Below are 26,150 nucleotides of genomic sequence, written 5' to 3'. Positions count from 1 at the left end.
GTCTGGGAAGGGGAAGGAATTTATTCCATACCTCTTCACCCAGAAATCCTGGCGTCTGGGGCAGCCATCACTGAAACATTACTGGGGTTGTGGCAGCGGGGAAGAGAAGGCAGAAAATTGAAAATCAGCTCTTAAAGACTCCTGCAGTACAGTGACACATATTGTGTTTAATCACTTGGTGATGAGTAATATCAATTCAATTAATGTATTGATTAGAATAGTTTCTTGGGTCACTTATTGCATACTTCTCATTTTGCCATGATTCCACACATAACATTTCAACTGTATTCCTGTTGCTTTTGTGGTGACTTTACCAGTTTTAAATTATTTTGTAAGTGTATTGAAACCACAGATTTTGAAGAACTTGACATCTGGCTTGCTCTATTAACTGAAAACTTAACTGGTCAAATAGACATCACTGACTCAATGGACGTGAGTCTGAGCAAACTCTTGGAGATGGGGAAGGGCAGGGAAACCTGGCATGCTGCAGTCCATGGGGTCATGGAGTCAGACACAACTGAGCGACTGAACAACAACTATTTAGCGGGCTTTTTGAAAAAATTGATCAAAGGCAATAAAACTATTATGATAATTTAATCAATAGTATTAGGATAAATGACATTACTGTTTGTCATATATTCAATGTGGTTTAAATCTAGTCACAGCCCTTGATGATTGTTTGGATCCAGTTTATTTTCATCAGTGGGCCCAAGTAGTACCTGGGAGAATTTGCAGCTCTCATATTGCTTAGATAGTGATGAGAGTTTGTGATTATTATATGAAACTAATATAATTCAAGGAAAAAACTTTGGCAATTTTAAAAAGTTTAGAATATTATTAAAGTACATTTTTATAAAGCCAGCCACTAATTTTTCTCCACAGATAAAACATATTAGGGACATCTCCTGGTATTGCAGCTTCTAGCAAATGGTATTAAAATTCTAATTCCATATTGCTTGTTCTTTTACATTGAAGCAGATGTCAATTTTATATGGATTTTGAATATCATCCAATCTGTTCTTCAAATATAAATGTAATTACTGGTCAATGGTTTTGGATAATTTATACATCTGCAGAAATCATGGAGTTTGTATTAATAATTTTGACTTAGAGTTTGTTCCCTTCAAAAAGCTGAGAATTGGAGCAATATTACATTGGGTTAAATCACCCTTAAGTTTAGTTCAGTTCAGTTCAGTACAGTCACTCAGTCATGTCTGACTCTTTGCAACCCCATTAATCACAGCACCCCAGGCCTCCCTGTCCATCACCAACTCCTGGAGTTCACTCAGACTCACATCCATCGAATCAGTGATGCCATCCAGCCATCTCATTCTCTGTCGTCCCCTTCTGCTGCCCCCAATCCCTCCCAGTATCAGAGTCTTTTCCAATGAGTCAACTCTTCGCATAGGGTGGCCAAAGTACTGGAGTTTCAGCTTTAGCATCATTCCTTCCAAAGAAATCCCAGGTTTGATCTCCTTCAGAATGGATTGGTTGGATCTCCTTGCAGTCCAAGGGACTCTCAAGAGTCTTCTCCAACACCACACTTCAAAAGCATCAATTCTTCGGTGCTCAGCTCTTCACAGTCCAACTCTCACATCCATATATGACCACAGGAAAAACCATAGCCTTGACTAGACGGACCTTAGTTGACAAAGTAATGTCTCTGCTTTGAATATATTATCTAGGTTGATCATAACTTTTCTTCCAAGGAGTAAGCGTCTTTTAATTTCATGGCTGCAATCACCATCTGCAGTGATTTTGGAGCCCAAAAAAATAAAGTCTGACACTGTTTCCACTGTTTCCCTATCTATTTCCTGTGAAGTGATGGGACCGGATGCCATGATCTTCATTTTCTGAATGTTGAGCTTTAAGCCAACTTTTTCACTCTCCTCTTTCACTTTCATCAAGAGGCTTTTTAGTTCCTCGTCACTTTCTGCCATAAGGGTGGTGTCATCTGAATATCTGAGGTTATTGATATTTCTCCCAGCAATCTTGATTCCAGCTTGTGTTTCTTCCAGTCCAGCATTTCTCATGATGTACTCTGCATGGAAGTTAAAGAAGCAGGGTGACAATATACTGCCTTGACGTACTCCTTTTCCTATTTAGAACCAGTCTGTTGTTCCATGTCCAGTTTTAACTGTTGCTTCCTGACCTGCATACAGATTTCTCAAGAGGCAGGTCAGGTGGTCTGGTATTCCCATCTCTTTCAGAATTTTCCACAGTTTATTGTGATCCACACAGTCAAAGGCTTTGGCATAGTCAATAAAGCAGAAATAGATGTTTTTCTGGAACTCTCTTGCTTTTTGCATGATCCAGTGGATGTTGGCAATTTGATCTCTGGTTCCTCTGCCTTTTCTAAAACCAGCTTGAACATCAGGGAGTTCATGGTTCACGTATTGCTGAAGCCTGGCATGGAGAATTTTAAGCATTACTTTACTAGCATGTGAGATGAGTGCAATTGTGCGGTAGTATGAGCATTCTTTGGCATTGCCTTTCTTTGGAATTGGAATGAAAACTGACCTTTTCCAGTCCTGTGGCCACTGCTGAGATTTCCAAATTTGCTGGCATATTGAGTGCAGCACTTTCACAGCATCATCTTTCAGGATTTGAAATAGCTCAACTGGAATTCCTTCACCTCCACTAGCTTTGTTCGTAGTGATGCTTTCTAAGGCCCACTTGACTTCACATTCCAAGATGCCTGGCTCTAGATGAGTGATCACATCATCATGATTATCTGGGTCATGAAGATCTCTTTTGTACAGTTCTTCCATGTATTGTTGCCACCTCTTCTTAATATCTTCTGCTCCTGTTAGGTCCATACCATTTCTGTCCTTTATCGAACCCATCTTAGCATGAAATGTTGCCTTGGTATCTCTAATTTTCTTGAAGAGATCTCTAGTCTTTCCCATTCTGTTCTTTTCCTCTATTTCTTTGCACTGATCGCTGAAGAAGGCTTTCTTATCTCTTCTTGCTATTCTTTGGAACTCCGCATTCAGATGCTTATATCTTTCCTTTTCTCCTTGGCTTTTTGCTTCTCTTCTTTTCACAGCTATTTGTAAGGCCTCCCCAGACAGCCATTTTGCTTTTTTGCATTTCTTTTCCATGGGGATGGTCTTGATCCCTGTCTCCTGTGCAATGTCACGAACCTCATTCCATAGTTCATCAGGCACTCTATCTATCAGATCTAGGCCCTTAAATCTATTTCTCACTTCCACTGTATAATCATAAGGGATTTGATTTAGGTCACACCTGAATGGTCTAGCGGTTTTCCCTACTTTCTTCAATTTGAGTCTGAATTTGGTAATAAGGAGTTCATGATCTGAGCCACAGTCAACTCCTGGTCTTGTTTTTGTGGACTGTATAGAGCTTCTCCATCTTTGGCTGCAAAGAATATAATCAATCTGATTTCGGTGTTGACCATCTGTTGGTGTTCATGTGTAGAGTCTTCTCTTGTGTTGTTGGAAGAGGGTGTTTGCTTGGCAAAACTCTGTTAGTCTTTGCCCTACTTCATTCTGCATTCCAAGGCCAAATTTGCCTGTTACTCTAGGTGTTTCTTGACTTCCTACTTTTGCATTCCAGTCCCCTATAATGAAAAGGACATCTTTTATGGGTGTTAGTTCTTAAAGGTCTTGTAGGTCTTCATAAAACCATTCAACTTCAGTTTCTTCAACATTATTGGTTGGGGCATAGACTTGGATAACTGTGATATTGAATGGTTTGCCTTGGAGATGAACAGAAATCATTCTGTCATTTTTGAGATTGCATCCAAGTACTGCATTTCGGACTCTTTTGTTGACCCTTACTTTTGATAATAGTCACATGTGCTGATATAGTCTGGGTGTGGATAATCTGAATTTCTATTTACTTATAAGTACTCATAGAAGATTCTAGAACAAAAAGAGGATTCCCTCCACCTAAAAATGATTTTGTGTGTCTATGTTACATACTGTTTGTGAAAGGCAAAGGGGGGTAGTGTGTGTTTATACAAAGATTAACTTTAGATGACTATTATAAAGTTAATGTTTTTTCTCAGTAATGAGATGTTGTTAAAGTCATAAAAAACAACTTCCATCCAGTTTTAAGTTACCTGAGATATAGTTCTCAAACTTTTGCCCAAGTGTGACCCATATACCTTGATAATAAGCTTATTTCTTTTATTCTTATCACTTGAAACTTTCTAAATGAAGTGAAAGCAGTGAATATCACTCTCTTGCTCTCCTCCTAATAGTACTGCCACTGCTGCTATAACTATTCGTAATACATAGTCAACATAATTATCCTAACAGTCAAAATTTTTGTTAATTTATTCATCAGCTGAAGCACAACCCTAAAGGTTTTAATTTGATTTAGAATCTGAAATACCTGCAAAAGTGTAAGATGTTGAAGCAAATCATCTTGGATAAAGTCAGTCTTGCTTCTAGAAATGGCTACGTGTGTTATATGTTCTACATTCATCTCGGTTCTTCTTCACATCAACTCTCTAAAGTAGGTGTGAGACATCCACATAGTATAAAAGAGAGGATTGAAATTTGGAAAGCTTAAGCAAATTATCAAAGTTATCTGGATTTTAAATTTAGGCTGCCTGATTATAAAACATATGTTTAAACATCTGTTCTTTCTGTCCCCCACCCCCCAACAATTCTTATTCTTATCTTGGCATACTCACCTGTAATATAAACAACAGGTAGTGATGGATTTAGTCTGAGCCACCAGGGAAGCCCTAACTAAATACTCTTACTGTTAAATGCTTGCTCAGCAGAATCAAAGTAGAATATCAATAAAACATTCTGGTTATTAAGATTGCCTTCATCATTGTGCACATCAAGTATTATTATTATTATTATTTTTAAGATTTAAAATGTTTTATTTTTTATTTTTCATTTTTTTTAAATTTTAAAATCTTTAATTCTTACATGCATTCCCAAACATGAACCCCTCTCCCACCTCCCTCCCCATAACACCTCTCTGGGTCATCCCCATGCACCAGCTCCAAGCATCACATCAAGTATTAAAATCTAGGATCTCTAGACAATTATTTCAGATGTCCTTTAGTTTGCCCTGTCTACAATCATGTAATGATCCTACAGCATGCTAGAACACATAGGGACTAGGCCGTCTTTCACCTTCTTAGAAGAATGTCGATCTAAATAGCAATTGACCTTTCACTGAAGAATATTCTATTCCCCCAAACATGTGGATGAAACATAGTTCTGTGACAGTTATATCATCACATAGACCAACAGTTTGAAATGTTTGGCATTAAAAATATATATTTTTTAATTTTTATTTTTACTTTATTTTGCTTTATAATACTGTATTGGTTTTGCCATACATTGACATAAACTGAATTATAGATAATTTTATCCTGAATTATCTCTAGTAAAGACATATATTTAAGTGTGGATAGATACTGTTTAATTTCTACTGATGTTCCTTTGTTGTGACTGCTGTTGTTGTTAATGATGATGTTGATATTATTGAAAGACTTCCAATGTTTTGGAAGAATCTGTAATGTATTCATATTAAAACTCTTTCCTGAATCCTCAAGCACAAGGTTATTATTACTACTGCCCTATTTAAAAAGGAATTACCAGGGAAGTTTGGGGCATAAGGAGGTGTGTTCCACTTTACAATTTGAAGGAATTTTGTCATTTTTTCCTTTCATCAGTGGATCTGTGAGTTGAACTGGATAGAATGAGAGAGATTTTCTAAATATTTCATTGATCACCAATTATTATTATTTTATTTTATTTTATTTTTTTGTAAAAGACCCCAACTTGAAGTTTTTCTCGAAGTTTGCTGTTACCAAAATTGTATCTAGTATAGTTATCTGTCTCTTGAAAAAGTGAAAGTCACTCAGTCATATCTGACTCTTTACGATGCCATGGACTGTAGCCTGCCAGGCTCCTCTGTCCCTGGAATTCTCCAGGCGAGAGTACTGGAGTGGGTTGCCATTTCCTTCTCCAGGATTAATCTCTTAAGTATGCAAAATAGTAGCTTCCCTAGTAGCTCAGTTGGTAAAGAATCTGCCTGCAATGCAGGTGACCCAGCTTCCATCCCTGGGTAGGGAAGATTCCCCTGGAGAAGGAAATGAAAACCCACTCCAGTACTCTTACCTAGAGAATTGCATGGACAGAGGAGCCTCGTGGGCTACAGTCGTTGGGATCATAAAGAATCGGACACTACTGTGTGATTAGTCTCTTAAGTATGCAAAATTTTACCTCAAACCTAAATCAATTTTGTGCTATGAGAAAAAGATTATTAAGCACATGAACATTGTGGTTGAAAATGTGGATTTAGAAGCTTCAATACCTAGTACCATGTAATTGCTAAATCATAACTGGGTATAGATATGATAGGAAAAGAAACAGCCATTAATAAGTGAAGGCAATGAAAAAAATGCATTAAATAAAAACAAATTAAAAGCAAATAAGTAATTAAATACTTAGTTATTCAGCTAATATTCTGCAATATGAAAGTGTAAAAAATAGTTACTAATATTTTTTACTTATTTGCATGTTTCCTTATACAGATTTACATTTTTGAAAATAATATCTACTATCAACCTGATATAAAGAGTAGTTCATTGCGACTGACATCTTCTGGAAAAGAAGGAATTATTTTTAATGGAATTGCTGACTGGTTATATGAAGGTGAGTTGAATAGATTTAGTTTCAAAAGCATACAAATGACATATTTTTATATAATCTTTAAGAAAAATGTTCATTCTGGAGCAATACTTAGATCACTATTCCTTCTCATTTCCTTTCAAAATTGCCTTCATGCTTTCATATCTTTGTATTGCTCATATTTTGACTGGTTATAATTTACATGATTCCATGTTTGAGACTTGGAATATATATACACACACACACACATGTTGTTCAGGTTAAATATATTTTATGCATGGTATTATTGAGGCATAAAATTTGAGAAAAAGGAAGTCACCAAGAACCAAGAGGCAGTAACCTTAAAAATAATCTGAGATTTCAATTATTTTTCCACTATTAAATGGGGAAACATACAGCTTTTCAAGTAATGAAGTGCCAAGATTAGATCTTCCTCATAAGTAGATCATTTTAGCTACTGTGTAAGGCTGGAATTGAATAGCAAAAAGAACCTCTGAACAACCAGAAGTCTTTTCCTATGTTCTATCAAAAGAGAATGAGCAATAGGACTAGGGTTAAAGCAGTAAAAAGGAAAGAAGATTCTGAAATTGATGAGGCAGTCAAATAGGTAGATCTTAATGTTTAAAAGGATGAAGTGAATTGAAGAAGTCAGGAATGATTCTTGGGCTTCTGGTTGGATCACTAGTAGATAAATAGTGGGAGCAGACACAGTGAGCAGACCAGCAGAAGAGGAATAATTTAGTGGGAACACTGGTGCTTCACAGTGTGATGGAATGCTCACTGGGTGACAAAGTAGGATCCTCTACACAGAAGAAATTTTGAATCAACTGGGATTAAACTTAATGTACAGTGTACTGACTTGACCATTGATCAAGATGATTCAGGCCTCTGTCTTTTAGGGAAAGCTTCATGAAGTTTATGGATTTACATATTTGAGGAAATTATAAGGGTATAAATCAAAGACCATTATTTGAGAAATAGAGTTACTTTCTTAATTAGAGAATAGAAATCTATATATTGGGGCTGAAACTGAAAAATGTGTTGGGTAAAGGCAAGACCAATGGGTAACAAAAACTTTCAAGACTACACAGTAGGTCTGACACTTTCCAAAACACAGGGAAATGGGAAAATTATGGTTTTTGCCATTCAAATTAAAGTTACACCTTTGATCATATGTTCTACATATACTAGAAAATTTCAGATATGCTGTGTGAGTTAATTCTTACAATCCTAGTGTATTTCTTACTGAAGAAACTAAGACTCAGGGAGGATAGGTTTCTTGGGCATGACCTCAGCTTCATGAGGGCAGAGCTGGGGCTTGAATGTGTGTCTTCAAAGCCAGTGCTTCATCCTGGGCTACTCTGCCTGTTACAGTGGAAGGCCTTTCACTGTTCTCTAAAGGATGATATGCATTATGGACATAAGGTTTTAGATTTCTCTGGTCTGTTTCATCAGCCAGACTCTGACTTACCTCAATTCTTGCTTCATTTCCAAGAGAAGGGACCCTACCAAGGGATTAAGGTATTAAGGTCTGACAGAGGGATTTAGGCAATTCAGATGTCATTGAGTTTTCCCTCAACATTTTGCCTGCTATCCCCAATCTATGCTTCAAGAGTCCCACATGGACCTTAATAATAATATAATATAACTTACTATTAGTCAGACACGACTGAGCGATTGAACTGAACTATCATTTTACTTGTCCAATGTGCCATCAGCTCCCAGAATCCAGACCTTCTCTTTTCCCTTCAATATACTCATGAAAAGACAGTACTTTCTGTTAGGAATGCATATGATCTTTAATGGGAGCTTCCCAGGTGGCTCAGTGGTAAAGAATCTGCCTGCAGTGCAGAAGACACTGGTTTGATCCCTGGGTTGAGAAGATCTCCTGGAGGAAGAAATGGCAACCCTCTCTAGTATTCTTGCCTGGAGAATTCCATGGACAGAGGAGCCTGGTGAGCTACAGTCCATGGGGTTGCAAATAGCCAGACACAACTGGCAACTGAGCACGTATGATTTTTGATAGTATGTGTGTGATACTCTAGTGTGGAAATTTCTTTTTTATTACTTTGCAGAAGTCAACTACAATATGAATTAAGGTGTGGGGGAAACCCAGGAAGTAACATGTATCATTTCCACTTACCTTTTTTTAAAATTGAAATGTACCTTCTGTAATTACAGGAAAAAATAGTTTTGAAGAGTCACATTAAAGATAATAAAATGTTTTAAGGCAAATTTTAAGTGCATTACTTTTTTAGGGCTTAATTTTTTAGGGCCAGGCCAATGTGTGAGTGTAGCTGTTGCCTCCAACCACCGTCACTAAAGTGGAGTCTTTAGAAGTCTTTTAAAAGTGCAATTGTTTCCCTGTCTAGTATTATTCAATTCCTAAGAAAAGTAAAAGCAAATAAAATATAATGTGTTTTTAAAAGTTGGTGAAGTTCAGAAGAAAAATAGAACTTTGTGCTAAAAGTGAAGCATTTTAAATATAATTTACACAAATCACCTCAAATCTTATTCATACAAATTGACATATTTAACTAAAATATTAGCTCAATGTTTTGTTTAAAAAGGTAGAATACACAGTTGCCAAGTTTACAAATTTGAAAGTTTCTATGAAGTATTGAATCTGTTAAATAGAAACAAAAAATGACTTAAGTTCTATTATTTGAACATTTAGAATAATGGAACTAATATGCATATATGATTTACAAATATATTTCATAATCTCATATTTTAAAGTAATCCTTCTTGAAATTCAGTTCAACAGTTATTGAGCACATATATCTGTCAGGCATTATCTGAGAGCAATATCATGAGGAATATGAGCTTCTTTGTTTTGGATATTTCCAACTTAGCGAAGTGAAAGACTGTAAACAGCTATTATATAATGAACCATCTGGAGCATGGTAAAATAGAAATAGAAATAGAACTATCATTATTCAGTCACTAAGTCACATCCAACTCTTTCTGACCCCATGGACTGCAGCACAGCAGGTCTCCCTGTCCCTCACTATGTCCCAGAGTTTGCCCAAGTTCGTGTCTATTAAATCAGTGATGCTCTCCAACCACCTCATCCTCTCCCTCCTTCTTCTTTTGCCTTCAGTCTTTCCCAGCATCAGGATCTTTTCCAGTGAGTCAGTTTTCTGTATTAGGTGGCCAAAGTATTGGAGCTTCAGCTTCAGCATCAGTCCTTTCAATGAATACTCAAGGTTGATTTCCTGAAGGACTAACTCGTTTGATCTCCTTGCTGTGCAAGGCACTCTCAAGAGTCTTCTCCAGCACCACAGTTCGAAAGCATCAATTCCTTGGCCTTCAGCCCTCTTTATGGTCCAACTCACATACATACATGACTGCTGAAAAGACTGTAGCTTTGACTATACAGACCTTTGTTGGCAAAGTGATGTCTTTGCTTTTTAATATGTTGTCTAGGTATATCACAGCTTTCCTTCCAAGAAGCAAGTGTCTTCTAATAGAACTACATGTCATCATATTAAATATATGCATAGTGAAGTCGCTCATTCGTGTCCAACTCTTTGCAACCCCATGGACTGTAGCCTACGAGGCTCCTCCGTCCATGGGATTTTCCAAGCAACAGTACTGGAGTGGATTGCCATAAGTAGAGTTAATTCTGATGGGTTGGGGGAATATAGAGGGGTTTTATAGAAGAAAGAGTTTTTGCATTGAACTCTAAGAATGACAAGAATAAAGAAATGAGATTTAAAAAATTTCAAGATAAACAATATCCTTGTCAACAAACTGGGATTTTTAATTTTTTGTTATTTGGTAAGAACAATGTGAAATGCCTGTATTCACTTTACTTGTGCCTTTTCATACACACAGGGAGTCACATTTACCCATTAATTGATTCAACAAATAGTTACTTGGTTTTTACTAAATCCCAGTAAAACTGAACTATGACAGATAAAAGGAATATAAATTAGAGATGCAGCCATGGAAGCTAGAGGAAGATAGGGTAAACAATGATGCTAAGTCCAAGGTCAAACAGCTAAGGATTCCAAAGTTGTTTTTGGATTTGCTATCAGAATTTGATAAGATCAAAATCAGTAAATTGGTGGTGCCATAAGCAAGATTTCAGTGGATGGAAGTGTAAATGGGAAGCAAGAGGTTTTGAACATAGACAGTACTTTCAAAAAGTTGACAGTAAGATACAAACAGTAGGGGAAAAGTCAACCACAAACCACAGGTCAGTAACATCCCAGGAAATCCTATGTAAATTGATAAACTCAAATGGATAAAATCAGCTTACTTTTCAGAAATGTTAATCTGAACACTGTGATCATATATGAGTTAGTTTTCAGTGAATGCTGTGTTTAGGCTATATTTTTAAGTGTTTGTGATATAAAACAACATGTGTTGAAAACTCCATCTGTTCTGCAGTGAGATTTTCTAAATCAGTATAATAGAGACAATGAAATGGAATGGGATGCAATTTGTGAAAATACATTGTTTGTAAATAGTATGATATAATTACAGGAGGTTTATATCCATGAGTGATAGTCCCTCTGAGTTGCAATTAAAGAACTGCCTTGTCCAAGAGGACTTTTTTTTTTTTTTTTTAATTTTAAAATCTTTAATTCTTACATGCGTTCCCTTGTGAGGGCGATCTGGTTGCGACATCTGTCACCCCATTGATCGCCAGGGTTGATTCGGCTGATCTGGCTGGCTAGGCTGGTGTCCCCTTCCTCCCTCACCGCTCCATGTGCGTCCCTCCCGAAGCTGCGTGCTCGGTCGAAGAGGACGACCATCCCCGATAGAGGAGGACCGGTCTTCGGTCAAGGGTATACGAGTAGCTGCGCTCCCCTGCTAGAACCTCCAAACAAGAGGACTTTTAAACAAATTCATATTAAAGATTTTTTTCATTTATCTCCTTTCTATTTGGTTAGCTTTATCTTTATACCTGAAGGAAGTCACATAACTCTTTGTACTACTTTGCTATTTTGGCATTTTTGTGAGGAAAAACTTTAGGCATAAGTCACTCTAAAATAAATAAGAGCAGATAGTGTCTAGTTTCTATTGAATAGCACTCTCAAATTGGAGACCTTCTTTTCTTGGAAAGTACTTGTGTATATATACTTAAGCATCCAGGACAGTACCTGTTTCTTAGAAACCCTGAGTGTTGATTTTGGGCAACACACTGTGATCTCTCTGTACCTACAATCTCATAAGACTTAAGGTTAAACACTCAATTGTCATTTAGCATGTTTTTTCTTCAGTGTGTTATGTGGATGACTCATGTCTCCTTATCTGAATTTTAACTTACTTGAGTAAATCAGTGTCAGGATCACTACTGGAAAAAAAAAAAAAAAGTCACTATCAAAATAGTATTCAGCTTTATCTGTGAAGGAGCCGCTTAAAAATGACAAAGAATATCCAACCTGTGACCAGTAGTAATTCAGCCATTAAAATCTGAAGAAGTGTGGCAGCTGTTACTAGGACCTAGAAGGAGGGAAATGTGTAATTTCATAGTTCTAGAGCAGTAAGCTTTGGTTGAGGAACAGAGCCACACCCACATGACTTCATGGGTGGGAACCAAAGAAATAAACGCCATGTACTAACTTCTTTTCTCTTTATTTGATTTGCCTGGTTTCATATTGGCCATGCTTAGACTAGACACCATGGGAATATTCTTTTCCAATGAAAAGTTTGTGGTGTCAAAATAGGAGCATACAAAGTCCCACCTGGTACTGTTTCATTGTACAGTAATATCAGTCCAATAATATTCCTGTATGAAATTGATAGCTACAGCCAAATACTTGTGTTATTCATAGAAGATTTGGGGGTGAATGCCCTTATTAAGAAAAAAAAAAACTTATCCTAAGACTTTGATTGATAATCAAAGCACCTTCAACTATTCATTATTTTTCCCCTTTATCTTCTGCCAGCATTTAGAATAGACAGGTTATTTACCTGGTGCATCAAACCAAGACTTTATTCCTGCTGAATCTTATTCCTTTGCTTCCTCTTCTTAATTAGGTTGCAACCATTTTAGTTTTCCATTAAAATGGAAATTGGAGTATGGAAATGTAGAATTGGAAAATTAGATGGAATTATATCAGAGAATACTTGTGAATCTGCTAAATTCCAAATAGATTCTCCCTTGTCCTCTTTTTTATAGTTAAGGCACATTATTTTCCTGGCAATGAGATTAATCATTGGACCCAGTACAGTGACTATTTTTTCTGTCAGTTTTTTTGCCCCCAGTCATACTAAGCCCAAAATGGTCAGAGAGAAATTTCAGTTTTCAATTCAGAGGAACAGAATTATGGCTTTGTGCCTTGTTGAGGTAATCCTCCCTTCAGCATGAGGATTTCTAAACCCACCAAGCCTATTATCATGAGAATAAGAAACAGAATGTGCCCAATGGATTACTGGTGTGATAGTGAAAGAGAACATTACACTTTTACCCCTTAACCTAGACCTATGCTTCCTAGTAATTCAGGAGGGACACAGAGCCTCCTCTGCTGTGGATGTACTCAGCTGGACATTAAGTAGGACACTGATATCTGTAGGATAACATCCCAACTTCAAGAATATTGTCAAACAAATAGTACCAAAATTGAGACAGAGCTGGCTGTTTTACTCTTCTTTCAAGCATGTATGTACAGCTAATGAGGGACATGATGAAATCAGTGCATCCCATTTGATCCCATTGCCCCTCTATTTGCTATAAATAGTTACTGTTTGGAGGTGACATAGTGTGAGTTATTGTGGTAATGGATGAGTTATTCTGTAAACCCATGAACAGCAGTACTGATAGGCCTAAAGGCAGCAAACGTACGACTATACCTAGACCACGTGTATGTCTCTGTAATAGCAACGCTACCCCTTCTTCATGGAAGAGCTTCCGTGTAGTCTACCTGTCATCAGATAGTCAGCTGGGTCTTCTGGTAAATAATGCCATGTGAAGAGTTTATTAATGATCACTATTATTGGCAGGTCATGGTGGCAAACGGACATGCACTTGGTGGCCATACTGTGATTGGATCATTAAGAACCTCCTCTGCTGTGGATATGCTCGGATTGACACTAAGCTGGACACTAATATCTTCAAATGTTTATATTTCTACACCTTCTGACAACTCCATACACTTCCTTTCCCTAGACTTCCTGTCACTAAATCTGTAATTTTACTTTTCTATATCCCTGACCAGGTGGACTCTATTAGTTCCTGTGCAGAAGTCTGGATGACCCCATGCTCCAATCCAAGTCTCCTTCCACAAGAAGTGGAAAATATATATCTTGTTTAAAAGCCTTCCAACTGGGGGAGTTTATGTTTGTTATAGTCTTTTAATATCACTCCTGAATCAGATTATAGTACAGTGAAGTGAAAGTTGCTCAGTAGTGTCCGACTCTTTGCAATGCCATACAGTCCATGGAATTCTCTGGAGTGGGGAGCCTTTCCCTTCTCCAGGAGATCTTCTGAACCCAGGGACCGAACCCAGGTCTCCTGCATTGCAGGCAAATTCTTTACCAGCTGCGCCACAAGGGAAGCAAAGCCTGTCCAACTCCAGTGTGCTGAAGTACATCACGCAAACCTGCCCATAAACCAGGCTTGCATGTATTCCTCCTCTGCCAGTTTATGTTAGAAAAAATACCCTGAAGCATAGATGTGAAATAAAAGAAAGAGGATAAAGTAGAGGATGCCTGTATGTAGAGTTCACCTATATGTTCGGGTCTAGTTCCATATAAACCTTTTCTGTCTTACAGTGGAATATAGCTGTATATGTTTAGTTTTGTGGTCACTGAATCAGATAAAAATCAGTTCATAACTGGCAGTTTGGTTGCATCGTCATTTGGCATCCCATGGTAAGGCTAATTATTTTTACCATAGCTCAATAGAGAGCTGCCTTTGAATTGGGGAATATTTACCAGCACAGGAGAAAATGACCTTTCTGTAAACCTTGTAATGCCTGTGGTTCAGCTGTCATATGGTAATTGTCAGGAGTTGCACACAAAATCAGTTTGCCATGGATGCTTATATCACCATCATATCTGCTGGGTCACAAAGTGAAGATGGTAGGGAAGGTTGTACCATGGCCCTGATATGCTACACAACCTTCTCCTGCTCAGGTTCTACTCAGAACTGGTGGCTTTACAGGTTTAAGTGAAGTGAAATTTGGTCAGTCTTGTCTGACTCTTTGTGACCCCATGGATTGTAGCTGCCAGGCTCCTCTGTCCATGAAGTTCTCCAGGGAAAAATACTGGAATGTATTGCCATTTCCTTCTCTGGGGACCTTCCTGAACCAGGGATTGAACCTGGGTCTCCTGCATTGCAGGCAGATTCTTTACCATCTGAGTCACCAGGGAACGTGGGAGCAAAACTGGCCAACAGGTGTGAATATGGTTTATGATGTTCTTCAAAATCCAGAGTCCAGGACCCCTATACATTTTTTTTAATTTTTAAAATTATGCAAATATGATGACACATTCACAGAAGACTTGGAAAATACAGAACAAGGTTATATAGTTCCACTATATGTAACAATTAATTTTAAGTTGATAAATTAAGATTTTTAGTTGGAGTTTCAATATCAAGTTCTCAAAAATTAATAGAATGAAAGACAGAAAAGTAGAAGGATATAATAGACGTGAAAAAGCACTGTGAACTAATTCAACGTACTTAAGATTTGTATTATTTTCACACAATAGCAGCATACAGAATCTATTCAAGTTCCCATAGACTAAGCCAAGGGACAGTGGAACATATCCAGGAACATAAAACAAGATGCAAAAATTTCATGGTCTAAAGATAATTGAAATCATACACGGTCTGTTCTCTTATCACTGTGGAATTATGTTAGAAATTAAGTATAGGCCCTCTAAACTTTTAAATAAATACAATCCCAATAAATTTTCTCTCACTTGATAAGAGATATCCTACTCTTCCCTAGGGATGCCAACTCATAAGCTTTACAGGAATTCATTTTATACTCTGCCTTTATGCAGAGCAGGTCTAGCTCCCTTGGATAGAGGTTGCCTCAGTCAGCAAGATTTGCGGAAATTTTGAGGTTCAAAATCTTCAGCCAATATTTCATTGTAAAGCTGGTTATTCATGAGACTGGTCCAAAAAGCATTAAGTGTGCTGCACACATCTACCTAAGCATTCTTAGACTGTGTCATCTCCAAACACTTCCCCAATACTGCTCTCAGCTTTAGAAAAACAAGTGGAGTTCAAACCATAGTTTGTGATTCAGCTCTGCAACACAACTTAGACCTCAGCCACATCTGCCCTTCCATCAGATGTGGGACCTCTCACCAAAGAAGAGAGGAACACCAAAGTTGTCATGGCTACCTTTTGAGTTCTCCTGATTTAGTGGTCATGATTTCAATTTCTGTTTATTTCTATGTAGTCCCTCTGAGGTCTTGTAAAAACTCACAGTCTTTACAGTTGCCCTTGTTGCAACAACTGAGTGTCACAACTACTTGTCCTTCCAACACTCTTCCTCTCTTGCTGCATTTCATCCTATGTCATCACCAGTGACAACTGATTATTTGTGATTCCATCCTTCGCTATGGATTATCTATGCTCCAGTTCCCCCAAGAAATGTTATCATCACATAAAAGATATACATATAGATAGACAGATATAGATTAAACATCAATATGTATATATATATGTAGATAGATACAGATACATCTCCAACCTAGTCTCAAAATCTAATTTTTAAGATCACTTTTCTGAGTCTTGAAAAAAGTTAGCATATTCAATAATTTGAAAGGGGTTTATTTACAAAAAGATAAATAGCAGAACTATAATCTAGACTAATAGCAGCCAGGCAATGACGACCGCTATGGTAACAGAAGTGAACCATTATCAGATACAAAAGGAGAAAATTGTGTAGATGAGGCTGCACTGATGGGAGAGTAGCATCATTTAACACACACAGCAAGTCTTGGGTGGCATTGCAGGACAGAGTCAAGGGAATACATGCTGCCATTTTACTCGTCTGCTTATAATCTCTTGCCAAAGCACCAGAATGGCCATACTCTAGAGTGCATGGGAGCCCTTTCGATAGAGTTCGTATGAGTTAATTTCTTGGGCCAGAAATCAGATATATAAAAGTGGATAGTGGATCTGGGGTCACACAAAAAGTTATGCGGTATATTTTTAATTTTATTTCCTTAGATTTTAAAATAGTTTAACGAATCTGCAGGGTATTTGACTAGTTTGATGATGAGAGGATGGAAATGTGACTGAATGCAAATATGAAAGGTGACACGGATATGGTTAATGTCATATTTCAGTTTCAACTACTCTTCTCCTCTTCTTATTCTTTTTACTTCCATTGTGCCTTCACCTCTGTTCAAATTGCTGGCAATCCACGAAATCCTAACTTCACTGCTTTATTCTTTCCTTCCTTTGCATCTGTTTTTCCTGGGACCGAAAGGGTAACCTGGAAATAGAGAATTCTCCATGAAATTGAATCAAATCCACCACACTGTGTAGAAAATATTTATGTACAATGGAGATTTCAAGGACAGACATTTGTGGGTCAATGAGCCCACATCTACAGTTGGTTTCAAACTAACACTCATTTATTCTAGAGGAACTTCTGCATTCTCACATCGCCCACTGGTGGTCACCAGATGGAGAAAGGCTCGCCTTCCTAATGATAAATGATTCCTTGGTGCCTAACATGGTTATTCCTCGGTTTACTGGAGCTTTGTATCCCAAAGGAAAGCAGTATCCATATCCTAAGGTAAGTCATGTGGAAATGCTAGATTGTTCCCCTTCTCTCTGCACCACTGAGTTATCAATAGTATTCTTGGTTCAGAAACAAGTTGTCTTCTGAGAATTAAAGAAACCCCCTTACTTGTCGACAGACTCACGATTTTAAGAGCATGCGATAGTCTATCCACTGTGCTTGCACAACACAGGTGAAGATGATTCAAGATTGCAGGAACTTCCACTTCATTTCTTTCCCTTTGATGCTCTCAGTCTTTATCTCTCACTTTCACAGTTAAAAAGAGAGTGAGAAAACATAAGTCAGCACTGATGCCAGAGCAAAGGTTTCTCTGAGGTATATTCTGTGAGTTGTTTATCACAGTCAAATAAGCTGGGAATTCTCGGTTAAAGAAAAATCTAGTTTTTTTCAGATGATTTCTCAGAGTAGTTAATATACTGTATGCTAATGTGTATTATAAATCTCCTATAAAAAGTAGACTAAGCATAAAGGATCTCAGTAAGGAATAGACTAAACATAAAGAATCTCACTAAAAAAAATAGACTAAACATAAAGAATCGCCAATAAAGAAGAGACTAAGCCTAGAGAATTTATTAGTGTTAATATTAACATCAGTATTCTTTTGGCAGAGCATACTCTGAACATACTTTATAAAATGCTAGGCAGAGCCATAGTCAGGCATAGCTGGAATAGCTGGAATTGTTTTATTGTGTGAAGTGAATATGGAACTCTTGCCCAGAGAGCAAAATTATTTTTTCTATGAGTAGCACAATTTCTCTTGTTCCTAATGCTAAGTCCACAGGCCCTGACTCCACCCAACCATTCTTGCCATATCCTCTAACAAACTGATAACAAACTGATACTGAAAAACAAATAATGGATATCTTTTTAAGGAGTGATAGTGAGTTCTTATGATGAAAATTTATTATAAGTATTTTTCCTCAAAAGTGTTTAAATATTTTAATGTGATGTGAAGGTGCTCAGTCGTGTCCGACTCCTTGTGACTCCATGGACTGTAGCCTACCAGGCTCCTCCATCCATGGGATTTTCCAGGCAAGAGTACTGGATTGGGTTGCCATTTCCATCTCCAACCTTTGCATCTCACATGAAACTAGAAAGAAGTCATATTCAGTATGGAGGTTTAGAAAAAACCCCCCACTTCTTTTGATACCCCTTGGTCAGCTCAGTAACAAGGTCATAAATCAATTTGCCTTTTGAGTCTCTTGGTATATTTTTATTCAGCAAAGCTACTTTTAAGTGTTGCGTAAGGCCTCTGAAAGCAGGCTGCAGAAACATCTGGAGTATATTGGTTTTTCTCTTATATGTCATTTTTAATTAATGTCATTCCTGCTTTAAAGCTCGTTTTCCCCATGTTTACAAAAAAAGAAAAAGTGAGGTAGCCCTAGACATTAGTCATGTAAAGAAGTCTTATAGAAAACTTCTCAATTCCAGTTTACACATTTTAACTCCTAAGGAGGTAAGAGGTGGCTGTGATTTTATTTAGAAGCTGTTTTTTAGCCATTTCTTCAGTGAGTTGTACATTGTGTTTGCAAAGTACAATAGACGGTATACCTTTAAATGTATGCATCACCTTAACTGCTATGCAGAGTACTGGAAAAATTATGCATCACATGCATTTTTTACTTCTGCAGTGAAGGTGTGGCCGGTGGGTGGGGGAGGTGACTTTGCTGATATTCCTGTTATCCACAAGACTCCTGGGGACAGGAGGAAGGAAAGGAGTGAATATTGAGAGGGATGAGGAGACTATTTGCTCATGGAGATTCTGTGCTTTCTCTTTCCCCATCCCATCTTCCTTCGGGTAGGCTGTAATATCAGTGTGATTGACTGGCAGCTATGGAAGGCAGCAGGATTGAGAAGAATCTGATTCCACCATTCTGAAATATCATTTTTAGGCCATTTTCTGGGCGTAGATCTGAAAACACATATACTCAACGCTCCTCAGGAAAATATGGCAGTTTGACCTAGCAACAAAATAATTATCTGAACTAGATTCTCATCCCATTGGATTTACTTATAATGAAAGTTCACCTGACCATGTAAACACAAAATGAATAACAGGTCTTTGTTGTGAAAACAGCAAGTCAATAGGCAGGACAGTCACTCAGGATGTTCAGTGTGTGCACCACATGAAGGGCTTAAAATCAAATCCAGGTAAGGGACCACTTTCTGTAATTAATTTCCCAAGAGAAGTGGGGATTTTAGGATTCACAGAAAAGCCATATGTCATAGCTGCATCTCCAAGTTGCCTTCTCTGTTACAGACTTGGTGCTTGAACTTGGACACTCCTAGGCCTTAAAATTTTATTGTCTGTGGCAAACAAATGGACATATAAAAAATATCTGAGAAAATCTAAATAAGTTAGCAGTAAATCAGAAGATTCTGGGTTGACAAACCTAGACAATGTATTGCCATTTATGTAATTATTTAATTAGTATAGTAAGTAGGCATAAAATAAAAATAACGTTTAGGTATTAACTGGGTAAATCATGTATGCTAATAATATACTATATATTTTCATAGAGACCTTTCACTTTTTTTCTTTATTTGGCCTTTTTCACAATTGCCTCTGGTTTACAAATGGGCAAAATAAGGCTCTAAAAGGCTATGTCCTTTTATAAAAGTCATAGTTATTTTGAGAACAGAGAAATAACTCAAATTTATTGATCCTGTCTCTCTCTCTCTGTAAAAGTACCGGAGGTTGACTTGTATCTCAGAAGATGTAGCTGGAATCAAAATATCTCCTTGTCAAGTTAACTAACAGATGTGGAGCTCTGGCGGCTCCATTAAGTACAAATGACTCAGCTCTGTATGAGTAACTTTCATAGCATCAAATATGTTACATGTTTACACTCAGTCTCTTTGGTTCTGTCTAACTCTATGTGACTCAGCGGACTGTAGCCCAACAGGCTCCTCTGCCCTTGGGATTCTACAGGCAAGAATACTGGAGTGGGTAGCCATACCCTCCTCCAAGGGGATCTTCCTGACCCAAGGATCAAATCCACATCTCCTGTCTTACAGTGGACTCTCTACCACTGAGCCACCAGAGAAGCCCCACACATGCTATATATATAATACATGATATACCTCCAGGGGATCCAACCTGTGCTTCTTGCGTCTCCTGCATTGGCAGGCAGATTCTTGACCACTAGCACCACCTGGGAAGCCTCATATCTAATACATGATGTGTGTTACATAGTAAAGGTCCTGAGTGTATTCATAACTACCATTAAGCAGTATTAAAAATAAAGACAAGACATATATTATAGTGGCCAAAGAGAAAGAATTCCAAGTCCTCAGGTGGTTGTCAGTAGAAATATCTGCAGATACTTAGGGCAACAGAGCTCGAAGAAACTAGTTTTAAGTTTTAATCCTGTTCTCAGAATAAACTTCAGTATCATTTTGAGTCTATTACTTGAATTTTCAAAATTTCTTTATTTTATACTCTGGTTTAAAAAAGACATGTTTGTTAACTTTTCCACTAACGAATATGTTACTTTGTTTTGCTCTTACTTATGCAATAAACTTTCAAAAAGTTGTCCTTCAGACTTTTCAGTAATGCATAGAATTCACACTAAATTGTGCTTCAAATTAAACTAGATTAAAATGAGTGCAGCAAATACCCAATGTGGTCAGATTTCTAATGAAATACTTACACTAAATAAATATATTTGTATTTTACTTAATTCAGCATGATTCAGAACTCATAAAATACACTATCATTAGCAATTCAGCACAAAAAAGATACACAGTTATATCTCAGTAACCTCAGGTTAATCTTCTTAATTAAAACATTATCTTGTTTAATGACAATTTGGTTGCCAGTAAAATAAGGTTAATTATTATTGAGGCTTGTGTTTCAGAATCATAGAGGGAGGATTCTGTGGATTTTCAGTCTTTGTAGCAAATTAACTATAAAAGCCCAATAGATGAACTCCTTTAATTTGCAAACTATTGAAGCAATTCAAATATTAAAAGATATAAGTGAATTTGCAATGTGCACTAAATTTCAAAACTCCATGGAAAGAACTCAAATTGAGATTATAGAATTCTAAACAGCTGAATTTTAGAAACAGCTTAATGTTTGATTTTGGCCACATGGAAACTAACTGGAATACCAGTTATCCTTACAGTCTTATAGATCAGAAAAAAAAAAAAAACCTGCCTTAATATATAGTAATAACCATGTATATTTTCAACAAAGTATGTCATAAAATTATGCATCATTGATAAGAGTTCACAAAAGCTGATTAGATTTAATGTAATATGTCATTTTCTTTAATCAGTTTACTGAAAGATTAAAAAATATAAACAGTAAAAAAAAAACTAGAAAAATCAATGTCTATCCATTATATTTAATTCATGAGTTAATTATTTAAGTAAATGTATACTATTTTGGGCACCTTTGTAAATCATCATTTTTGTTAGTCCATATAACAAAAGTATGAGATGGTTGTTTTCCACAGAAACAAAATCTATTTTCACTCAAAACTTCTGTGACATATTCTCAGAGTAACATTGTCTCATTTTTTATAATCAAATAAAATGATACTTTAGAATCTTTCTTGTCCTATCCAAGGTCCATATCCAGTAAATAACAGTCAAAATTTGAACCCAGACTTCTCTGATTTGTAAACTGAACCATTTCTCAAAATGTAGCCCTTTTACTAGCAGTATCAGCCACATCTGGGAAATTATTTGAAGTGCAAATTCTCATATCCCATCCAGACAGAAATGCTGCAGGTGGAGCTCAGCAATCATAGGTTTAATAAGCTTTCCAGGACCTCTGGATGATTTTCATGAAAGTTCACCTTTAATAACTGCTGAGCAGTAATATGCATCTATATGTAGATATATGCACATATTAATATATCAGTATTTTGTTAACATTTGCATACTAATTAAAATTTTCCAGGAATCTTGTTAAAGCCCAGGTTCTTTGATCCACACCCCAAGATTCTGATTCTGAGTATGAATATAGGTCCAGTTGGGGTCATGAATTTGTGTTTATAAAATTCTCATTTATTCTGCTGGCTAATAAATAGCATTTTGAATGACACTGCAAAATACTGTGTCCCCACCCTAAATTTTAGCATATTTGATCAAGCTAAAGAAATGATTACACTAAAAAAATACAGAGAAAGACCAATACTTTCAAGGTGGAACATGGCAGTTTAATTAAAACAAAAGTGATGTGAAAAACAGTTACTAAGAGAGGAAGAAAGGTATATTGCTCAAGACAGAGGAACCTAGGCACTGGAGAGTTTTAGAATGAAAAGCTTTACAAAATTTGACACCAGAGGCTTCTCTGTGAGGCAAGTTCATTGCTTATTTTCCAGGAAGCCCTTTATCATATGAACCATTTTCATAATCTCTGTTTATGGTCACCACATTTCTAAAATGAAAGCTTTTCCAGACTCCTTTCTTTGGATCAAACTCCTGACTTGTGTATGATACACTTCCACAGATGTACTAGTCAGTTTTTTTAAATGAAGACTTTCTTTTTTTCAGAGCAGTTTAAGATTCACAACAAACTTAAGGAGAAGGAAGATATTTGTACCATATATAACCCCTTTTGCCACTCAACATCCCCCCTAGAGTTGGGTTTAATACAGCTGATGAAGCTCCATTGACACATTGTAATCACCCAAAGTCCAGAGTTTGCATTATGGTTCAACCTTGGTTCATGTATTCTATGAATCTGGACAGATGTGTAATGAAAGATACAGAGTATTTTGCTCTGCTCTACAAACCCTCTGTTTCTTCATCTATTCATCCCCCCTCCCTTCCCTCCATGCTCCTTATTTTGAATAAGTTAACAAGATATTCTTGAGGAGCTATTACTGATTGTTGGAGGAACACATCATATTGCTTCTGGTCCTAATTTAACTCTGGATTTTGGATTTTTTTCACATTCCTTGAATGTGAATCTTCATTATCTTTAAATTAGTGCTATTATTCTCCTTTGATTTTTACCAGGTCTTTTAATTCAGCTCACTTTTAATTTCCTTGTCCTTTGTATATCTCACTGGTCTTCTCTTCACAAAGCAGCTAGACCACAATGATGATGATGTGTTTTTTAGAAACACATTGAGCTACAAGTAGTCAGTTGATTCTATTATTTATTCACACAAACATTCTGTCATCCATTCATCCAACATACTTGCGAAATGTTGATTTAAGTTCCCAGGTCTGCTCCCTAAAAGTTCACAGTATGTTTTAAAAATTTGGATGATAATTGCCTAGGAATGAACTGAAGCAAAACTAGAGCAGTTAAGAACATCCTGGGGTTAAATACTGGCTCCCTTAGTTATTGGATGCTTCACCTTGAACAATTTGCTTAGCTTCTCCATCTGGGAAATGGTTTTAAATAGGCCTTAGGACTGTAGAAGGAACATACAATAAGATAATTCACAAGGTGCTTTAACACATATGAGGAGCCAGAAACATACTAACTGCTATACAGCCTAGTTACTATTTCACGAATTTTGATTTAATAGACTCAAATTACAGTTTCTTACCACTGTCTTTCTAGTCTTCAAGCTAGGTGCATAGTGAAGGCAATCTGCTCCATACTACATCCTAAGGGAATTTATACCTCATTTTAGTATTCATTATAATTTAAAAAATACCTGTGATGACTAATGCATGGAGCAGATTAGGTATTGTGGAATTTTCAGCACCAGGATTTGGTATGTTTTCTTTTTCTTTCTTCTTCCTCTTCTTACTTTTAAATTAACCAAGCTCTCTTCCCTTTGCATTTCATATCCTATAGTGTGAATTGTTTTGTAAAGCCAGCCATTCTAGTGTCATTCTAGGGGAAGAACACAGTAGTACTGCCTAATGATTAAAGTCATCATGATTTTCTATCACCTTTAATTGTCTGACTAAAATGCTTGAGAAGCAGCAATCTACAAAAACAATTGAAAGCAATCAAGTTGTTGAATTTAAAATCATTTCTACTTCAGAGAAATTAAACGTTTTCCCTATTCTAACACAAAATTGCAAAAGAATCAAAATGCATTTTCTTTCTTTCTCAATATATTCTAATACTTAATATATTTGCATTGCAACTTTCATTTTCTCAAAGGCAGGTCAAGTGAACCCAACAATCAAATTATATGTTGTAAACCTATATGGACCAACTCATACTTTGGAACTCATGCCACCAGATAGCTTTAAATCAAGGTATGTAATTTCAATTTCACTTTTACCAGAAAATAGATCTATTAACTCCAATGATCATTTTGTTGCCATTTGGAGAGAGATGTGATCAGCTCAACAAATTCACTTGAAAATAAAACTGAGGTTGCCTCCATTAGTGTAAGAATGAACTCATTCTGGATCTCTTCTTGTCCCCGGGAAGAATTTAGAGTTTTAAGGTGATTACCAGCACCACAAAATGGCTAAATATACTGATAGCCAGAATTAGATCTTCAGCAGGAGACATGTGTGAGAGAGATGGGGGCAAAGGATAATTTTCTATTGAATTTTCTTCCTGAAAATAACTGCTCCATATTTTTAAATGGCTCTCTTTAAAAGAGTACCATCTTCCTAAAATGTGTATGATATTCCAACTTTTTCCCTGTTAACTTGGCAATGATTTCCTAGCTTTGTTCTCCAGGCAGAAAAATTCAATGAGATTTTGCTTTAAATATCCTACATAAAAAATCCTATTTATTTAAGCTCTAGTATGGAGAAGGCAATGGCAACCCACTCCAGTACTCTTGCCTGGAAAATCCCATGGATGGAGGAGCCTGGTGGGCTGCAGTCCATGGGGTCGTTAAGAGTCGGACACGACTGAACAACTTCACTTTCACTTTTCACTTTCATGCATTGGAGAAGGGAATGGCAACCCACTCCAGTGTTCTTGCCTGGAGAATCCCAGGGAGAGGGGAGCCTGGTGGGCTGCTGTCTATGGGATCATACAGAGTTGGACACGATGGAAGACTTAGCAGCAGCAGCAGCAGCAGGGACAAAAGAAATATATCATGTGGATCAAAAGCATCATTTTAATATTAGTAAAATTTCCAATAACTGAACAGCTAATAAAATAATCATGTGGATTGTGAAATCCACAGTGATCTCAAACTTGTAAATTGACTTTTCAAATTTTTTAACCTGGTGAAAATTTACAACATTTCTGGAGATTTTACACTATGAGTGAGTGAATTTGCTCAGTCATGTCCGACTGTTTGTGACCCCATGGACTGTAGCCTACCAGGCTCCTCCATCCATGGGATTTTCCAGGCAAGAGTACTGGAGTGGGTTGCCATTTTATTCTCCAGGGGATCTTCCTGACCATATATTTTACACTATATTGAATGATATAACTAAGCTTATAGTTTGTTTTTTTAATATCAAAATAGTTACAGGGTGACTGATTGAAGTTGAAATACCACTTGGTGTTCCATTGACACATTTTGGAAATTTTCATCATATTTAGGATTTTCACAGATAGTGCAGCCTCCAGTTTGTGGACATTTTTCCTCCTTGAAGAGTTGTTAAAAATATATGTTATGCTTACACTGGAAAGGCCTCCATTAACTATCTAATATCGACTTTTCCTATTATTGATGGAAAAGATGAAGTCCAAAGAAAAAGTATGCTTGACATAGAATCCTAAGATTAGTTGGCAGGAGAGATAGAAAGTAAAATAAAACATCTTTCAAGTTATAGAGTATTTTATCTAGATTGTGATAAAAGACTTTTATCACAAAATTGACATATAAAATACAGTATAGGTTGACCAAATCAGATGAAACTTCCACTTCTGAACTTGGTTTATCAGCAGTGA

The 26,150-nt window shown here is 36.8% G+C and overlaps 1 protein-coding gene across 2 annotated transcripts in view; it reads left to right on the top strand.

Moving 5' to 3' along the window:
• Nucleotides 1–26,150, top strand: part of DPP10 (dipeptidyl peptidase like 10) — a 771,622-nt gene that overhangs the window by 634,679 nt on the left and 110,793 nt on the right. For both annotated transcript variants that reach the window (XM_005676208.3, XM_005676210.2), the window contains exons 8-10: nt 6,533–6,653; nt 17,196–17,350; nt 24,444–24,541. In XM_005676208.3, the coding sequence (XP_005676265.1) occupies nt 6,533–6,653; nt 17,196–17,350; nt 24,444–24,541 (374 nt within the window). The remainder of the gene's footprint in view (nt 1–6,532; nt 6,654–17,195; nt 17,351–24,443; nt 24,542–26,150) is intronic.

Source organism: Capra hircus, chromosome 2, assembly GCF_001704415.2.
Source record: "Capra hircus breed San Clemente chromosome 2, ASM170441v1, whole genome shotgun sequence".
Classification (NCBI taxonomy): domain Eukaryota; kingdom Metazoa; phylum Chordata; class Mammalia; order Artiodactyla; family Bovidae; genus Capra; species Capra hircus.
This window is presented reverse-complemented; position numbering and strand designations above follow the sequence as displayed.